Source organism: Pygocentrus nattereri, chromosome 9 (assembly GCF_015220715.1).
Source record: "Pygocentrus nattereri isolate fPygNat1 chromosome 9, fPygNat1.pri, whole genome shotgun sequence".
In the NCBI taxonomy this organism is placed as follows: domain Eukaryota; kingdom Metazoa; phylum Chordata; class Actinopteri; order Characiformes; family Serrasalmidae; genus Pygocentrus; species Pygocentrus nattereri.
Window position 1 is genome coordinate 1706985 of NC_051219.1, and position 7500 is coordinate 1714484.

A 7500-nucleotide genomic window follows, 5' to 3' on the forward strand; every position below is an offset into this window, starting at 1 on the left:
CTGCTGGACAGCTTATCAGCCCCCCTCTACGCCACTCCTCATTGATCGGTTTCTGATCAGAGGGCCGCTGTTGTCCAGATATTATTTGGGTGGTGGTCCAAGCTCAGCAGAGCCATGGCACTGATGTTGTGGTGTGTGTACTGCTGTTTTCACACAAATCAGGGCAAATTTGAGAGTGAAACATCCACTCAAAAATTCCGTCCAGGAATGGCTCTGTGGTCAGAAATTGACCACTGATGAAGGACTAATACAGACTGTAACTGTAAACCTGCAGAGTGCATCTATATGGTAGGTGTTTCTGATAAAATGGCCAGTGAGTTTAGATCATGGGGTATCTAATAAACTGGCGCTTGTGTAATGTGTGTTCAGGTGCTGAAGTATGAGATGTATCTGGACAATCCTCTGGCCCGTTTCCTGATAAAGAAAGCCCTGACCAATCAGAGGATTGGACACTTCTTCTTCTGGCACCTGAAGTGAGTGAAGTCCCATTAAACATGCTTCAAATGAAGATGATGCTGATCATAGTGATGATGAAGATGTTGATACTGGTGTTCAGGTCTGAGATGCACAATAAGACGGTGTCTCGGCGCTTCGGGCTGCTGCTGGAGGCGTTCTGCAGGGGGTGTGGCATGTACTTGAAACACCTGAACAGGCAGGTGGAGGCCATGGACAAACTGGTCAACCTCACCGACACACTGAAGCACGAGAAGAAGGACGAGACGCAGAAGGTAAGACGTCCAGATTCTTCTAAAATCAGCCCCACTATCCTTTATAATGATACGTCTTCATCTACAATCGTTTAAATATTGCATGTGAAGAAGTTAACGACTTTTTGACGAGCTCCATAGGAGCCACTTCATTTGGAACTGGCTCAGGAGCGCCCACTAGTGGAAGACATTACTGATTATTTTGGAGGCCCCACTCACATCTTACGTCAGGACATATTAACATCACATGCACAGGCTCAGAAAGAAGCCTGATGTCTGGGTCTCAGATGATCTCAGAACCAACACTCACATCCTCAGAAGATGCTCCTTCACCAAGTTTAGACTGAGTTCTCTTTGAATTCTCTTTCAACAAACTGGCAAAAGTCAGATTCATCCACTTGTGGGGGTCCGAAGCACAACCCACGCTACAAAACGTTCTGCGTGCAGTTAAGCCCAAGTCTGTGTCAAGACCAAGACTGTTTTACTCTGTTTGAATGTTTCATTGATATTCAGTAATGATAGGAAAGGCTTCTAGTTACGCCACATGGAGGCGCTGCACTCGGCAGGTCTGGGGACCAGCCTCTGAGTCCGCAGACCAAGACCAATGTATGGACTCGAGTCTGGTCTTGGTGCTAAATCACTAAGGGTGTTTTCACACTAGAGCTTTTTTCCGCACGCATGTCCTCTGGCTCTGTGAGCTCGGTATGCTTTATCAAGCGGGTAAGGTGTTTTCAAGCCCAGGAGCCGTCCAGAGGACTGATCTCTGGTCCTCCTGAAATTGGTGCTCTGGGGGGACTCCACTCCTAGTGACCCCTTCAACTTACCTTTTTAAGTTCCATGATGATGGGAAAGGACTGCTGTGGACTAGAAGTGCTGCTCTTCCCCACTTTAGTGTTTGTATCCAAGGATAATAACAAAAATCAGCAAATGGATGAAGATACCATTCAGACCTGCACACAGAAAGGGAGGAATGGAATTACGCAGTCGATTCACGGTATGGAAGGAGTCCTTGTGCATGAAAGCAACCCTGTGATCATGAGGCCTTCCTCCCTGTGAGCTCTGGGTACGGACTCACTGGGACAAGTGTGAAAATGCCCTAAATCCCATGTATTTAATATTACTCTGTTACGTAATTCTTAGTACAGGAATATGAACCGACGTGCCAAAAGTCACGGGATCGCAGTCTGTAAATGTGAAGTGGTGCTACCTCCGGGGACGGTTTGGGACGCCCACTCTCGTGTGAGTGAGGCTGAACACTGGCCAGCGAGTTCGTACAAAGCATGTAGGAGTTCGGACAGTTTGGGGGCAGTCGTGGGCTGGAGGTCAGGGAACTGCCCCTGTGACCAGAAAGTTGCCGGTTCGATCCCCAGGGCTGACAGTCCATGACTGAGGTGTCCTTGAGCAAGACACCTAATCCCCAACTGCTCCCCGGGCGCCGTGGATAGGGCTGCCCACCGCTCCGGGCAAGTGTGCTCACTGCCCCCTAGTGTGTATGTGGTGTTGCACTTCACGGATGGGTTAAACGCGGAGGTGGAATTTCCCTGATTGTGGGATTAAAAAAGTATCTCTTAACTTAAAGCATGATGGTGGGTGCCAGAGGGGTGAAGTTGTGTGGGCGTTTAACAGTCCTCGATCCACAGTGTCGCGTGTGTACTGGGAATACATTACCACCCAGAGTGGGCGGAGCAGTGGGCGCTTAACGATGGTGACCGGCGACGTCTGTCTGAATCCAGCTTCAGCTTCCATGGGATACGGGAGCACAACACCGGACACAGTGCCTCACCAGTGGCCCAGTGAGTCACAGTACCAGTTGTCGGTGGGGTTCGTGTGGCCATGAAGCCACGGCACTGTGCAGGCGTGTGAACTGTAATGCTTCACTGCTGGAGAAAGTAATCACACTACTCTGTAACAGTGGGGACACTGGGGTGTGTGTGTGTGTGTGTTTACACTGTGTTTCTCACATGCGGTTCCTCTGGAGCTGACAGGAAAGCTGTGACTCAGAGCAGCTGCTGTGTGTGAACTGTGCTGTAATCTGTGTAGTGAGCAGTGACTCAGCGCTTCTCGCTCGCTCTGAGGAAGAGTGGGTGGAGTTACGCTGCCTCGGCTTTCCCTCTCCTCCACTCACAGGACTCTCTCTGCCCTCCAGTGTGTTTACATGCGTGTTATTCAGGGATACATGTGCTATAGAACACGTCACCACACGGATTACAGTAGATGGAGCTGTGAAGCTGCTTCATGCTGCAGGCGCTGGTCTGTTTATTTATTTGTTTATTTTTATGATGTCGTGCTTTTATATTGTTAAACATTGTTCTGTGCTGTGATTGGAGGATACGGCTGATTTTGTGTTGTGATTGGTGGATAAAGCTGGTTCTGTTTTGTGATTGGCTGTTTAGACTCAGATGAAGTTCCTGGTGGAGCACATGTCCCGCCCAGATTATATGGAGGCCCTGCAGGGATTCGTCTCTCCTTTAAATCCGGTACACCAACTGGGCAACCTCAGGTATACACACACACACACGCACACACACACACACACACTCACACACACACACACACACACACACTCACACTCACACACACACACACACACACACTCACACTCACACACACACACACACACACTCACACACACACACACACACACACACACACACTCACTCACACACACACACACACACACACACACACAGCTGTATCCCAGCAGAAAAACCAGTTCGGACAGAACAAATATTCTAAAACTCCCCAGTAGGAAACAGAGAAATTCCGTACAGTAAAACACAAAGTATTAAAGAGTATTAGTATTAAAAGTACTGGTTCAATACTTCAATACTCAATACAGTAATGTGGCAGATACTTCAGTACTCTTTAGTGCTTTCAGTACTTAAAAAGTTTCAGTATTTATTTCAATAAGCAGCACCAGGCTGACGCTGTATTTTCCCAGCATTCTTAAAAACAGGGTTCTTAAGAGCGAAGATACAAAGGAACAGCTCTAGCTTCCCTAAAGAACCTTCCAATCACCACTTATTAGTTAAATGATGGGTGAGTTTAAAGTTTAAAGAACATCCCCTTAATGCAGTTCTTTTCCAATTAAAATGTTTTTCTGGAACCACACGTCCACCAGAGAGCCACGTAGGAAGCTTCAGCGTGCCACCAGTTAGCATATCAACGACAACGACAGCGTTTATTTCTGTAGCGCCTTTTACAGCTAGTGTTGTCTCAAAGCGGCTTTAGAGAAAAGCAGTTTCTGGCGTCTCTGCTGCGTCTCTGCTGGCGTCTCCGCTGGCGTCTCTGCTGCGTCTCTGCTGCGTCTCCGCTGCGTCTCCGCTGGCGTCTCCGCTGGATCTCCGCTGGCGTCTCCGCTGGCGTCTCTGCTGCGTCTCTGCTGCGTCTCCGCTGCATCTCCGCTGGCGTATCCGCTGCATCTCCGCTGGCGTCTCCGCTGCGTCTCCGCTGCGTCTCCGCTGGCGTCTCTGGTGCGTCTCTGCTGGCGTCTCCGCTGGCGTCTCTGCTGCGTCTCCGCTGCGTCTCCGCTGGCGCCTCCGCTGGCGTCTCTGCTGGCGTCTCTGCTGGCGTCTCTGCTGCGTCTCTGCTGCGTCTCCGCTGGCGTCTCTGCTGCGTCTCCGCTGCGTCTCCGCTGGCGCCTCCGCTGGCGTCTCCGCTGCGTCTCCGCTGGCGTCTTTGCTGCGTCTCTGCTGCGTCTCCGCTGCATCCCCGCTGGCGTATCCGCTGCATCTCCGCTGGCGTCTCCACTGCATCTCTGCTGCGTCTCCGCTTGCGTCTCCGCTGCATCTCCGCTGGTGTATCCGCTGGCATCTCCGCTGGCGTCTCCGCTTGCGTCTCCGCTGCATCTCCACTGGTGTATCCGCTGGCATCTCCGCTGGCGTCTCCGCTGTGTCTCCGCTGGTGTCTCCACTGGCATCTCTGCTGCGTCTCCGCTGCGTCTCTGCTGACGTCTCCACTGCGTCTCCGCTGGCGTCTCCGCTGCGTCTCCACTGGCGTCTCCACTGCGTCTCCGCTGCGTCTCCACTGGCGTCTCCACTGCGTCTCCACTGGCGTCTCTGCTGGCGTCTCCGCTGCGTCTCCACTGGGGTCTCCACTGGCGTCTCCGCTGCGTCTCTGCTGGCGTCTCTGCTGGTGTCTCCGCTGGCGTCTCTGCTGCGTCTCCGCTGCGTCTCTTCTGGTGTCTCCGCTGCGTCTCTTCTGGTGTCTCCACTGGCGTCTCCGCTGCGTCTCCGCTGCGTCTCTGTTGGCGTCTCTGCTGGTGTCTCTGCTGGTGTCTCCGCTGGCGTCTCTGCTGTGTCTCCGCTGCGTCTCTTCTGGTGTCTCCGCTGCGTCTCCGCTGGCAGCTCCACTGCGGCAGGCCTGTTAATTAAACTGTGAAAATGTGAATCTTGTTTTCTCTGGATAATTTATTGTTCAGATTATGAAAAGTATTTTTACTGTTTGGTATCGAGTTCTGTGTCACTACACGACGTATTGTGATTAAAACTGTGATATCGTGACAGCCCCACACCAGAATATCACAGGGCTGAAAAAGCAGTGTTAGTAATAAGAGGCTGAAGTATGTTTTATTATATGATTAATATCTTTTACATGTAATAAGCCCATTATTGGATTCCTAGGATACCAAAATCCATTCTTAGTCCACAAGATGGCACTAAAGCATTTTTGTATGTCCCCTCAACGTCTGTCCCTCGCTCTCTCCCTCCCTCTCGCTCTCTCTGTATCTCTCAGGTTAGAGGAGTGTAGGATCATGTCCTCAGCGAAGCGTCCCCTGTGGCTGAACTGGGAGAATCCGGACATCATGAGCGAACTCCTCTTCACCAACAACGAGGTCATCTTTAAAAACGGAGATGGTGAGTGTTGGGCTTCTGCTATTTTCCTGCTTCACAGACAGAGCACATGCTTATATCTGATGAGAGTAATATGGAGAATTCATATGTCGTGTGTGTAATGTGGTGTGTTTATGTGCTGTATGCAGTTTAATGTATATGTCGTGTGTGTAATGTGGTGTGTTTATGTGCTGTATGCAGTTTAATGTATATGTCGTGTGTGTAATGTGGTGTGTTTATGTGCTGTATGCAGTTTAATGTATATGTCGTGTGTGTAATGTGGTGTGTTTATGTGCTGTATGCAGTTTAATGTATATGTCGTGTGTAATGTGGTGTGTTTATGTGCTGTATGCAGTTTAATGTATATGTCGTGTGTAATGTGGTGTGTTTATGTGCTGTATGCAGTTTAATGTATATGTCGTGTGTAATGTGGTGTGTTTATGTGCTGTATGCAGTTTAATGTATATGTCGTGTGTAATGTGGTGTGTTTATGTGCTGTATGCAGTTTAATGTATATGTCGTGTGTAATGTGGTGTGTTTATGTGCTGTATGCAGTTTAATGTATATGTCGTGTGTAATGTGGTGTGTTTATGTGCTGTATGCAGTTTAATGTATATGTCATGTGTAATGTGGTGTGTTTATGTGCTGTATGCAGTTTAATGTATATGTCGTGTGTAATGTGGTGTGTTTATGTGCTGTATGAAGTTTAATGTATATGTCGTGTGTAATGTGGTGTGTTTATGTGCTGTATGCAGTTTAATGTATATGTCATGTGTAATGTGGTGTGTTTATGTGCTGTATGAAGTTTAATGTATATGTCGTGTGTAATGTGGTGTGTTTATGTGCTGTATGCAGTTTAATGTATATGTCGTGTGTAATGTGGTGTGTTTATGTGCTGTATGCAGTTTAATGTATATGTCGTGTGTAATGTGGTGTGTTTATGTGCTGTATGCAGTTTAATGTATATGTCGTGTGTAATGTGGTGTGTTTATGTGCTGTATGCAGTTTAATGTATATGTCGTGTGTGTAATGTGGTGTGTTTATGTGCTGTATGCAGTTTAATGTATATGTCGTGTGTGTGCTGTATGCAGTTTAATGTACATGTCGTGTGTGTAATGTGGTGTGTTTATGTGCTGTATGCAGTTTAATGTATATGTCGTGTGTGTAATGTGGTGTGTTTATGTGCTGTATGCAGTTTAATGTATATGTCGTGTGTGTAATGTGGTGTGTTTATGTGCTGTATGCAGTTTAATGTATATGTCGTGTGTAATGTGGTGTGTTTATGTGCTGTATGCAGTTTAATGTATATGTCGTGTGTAATGTGGTGTGTTTATGTGCTGTATGCAGTTTAATGTATATGTCGTGTGTAATGTGGTGTGTTTATGTGCTGTATGCAGTTTAATGTATATGTCATGTGTAATGTGGTGTGTTTATGTGCTGTATGCAGTTTAATGTATATGTCGTGTGTAATGTGGTGTGTTTATGTGCTGTATGAAGTTTAATGTATATGTCGTGTGTGTAATGTGGTGTGTTTATGTGCTGTATGCAGTTTAATGTATATGTCGTTGTGTAATGTGGTGTGTTTATGTGCTGTATGCAGTTTAATGTATATGTCGTGTGTAATGTGGTGTGTTTATGTGCTGTATGAAGTTTAATGTATATGTCGTGTGTAATGTGGTGTGTTTATGTGCTGTATGCAGTTTAATGTATATGTCGTGTGTAATGTGGTGTGTTTATGTGCTGTATGCAGTTTAATGTATATGTCATGTGTAATGTGGTGTGTTTATGTGCTGTATGCAGTTTAATGTATATGTCGTGTGTAATGTGGTGTGTTTATGTGCTGTATGCAGTTTAATGTATATGTCGTGTGTGTAATGTGGTGTGTTTATGTGCTGTATGCAGTTTAATGTATATGTCGTGTGTAATGTGGTGTGTTTATGTGCTGTATGCAGTTTAATGTA

The 7500-nt window shown here is 47.2% G+C and overlaps 1 protein-coding gene across 2 annotated transcripts in view; it reads left to right on the forward strand.

The window, feature by feature from the left end:
• Positions 1-7500, forward strand: part of zgc:158659 (uncharacterized protein LOC791141 homolog) — a 42920-nt gene that overhangs the window by 24955 nt on the left and 10465 nt on the right. For both annotated transcript variants that reach the window (XM_037541398.1, XM_037541397.1), the window contains exons 14-17: positions 370-473; positions 557-728; positions 3101-3207; positions 5442-5563. In XM_037541398.1, the coding sequence (XP_037397295.1) occupies positions 370-473; positions 557-728; positions 3101-3207; positions 5442-5563 (505 nt within the window). The remainder of the gene's footprint in view (positions 1-369; positions 474-556; positions 729-3100; positions 3208-5441; positions 5564-7500) is intronic.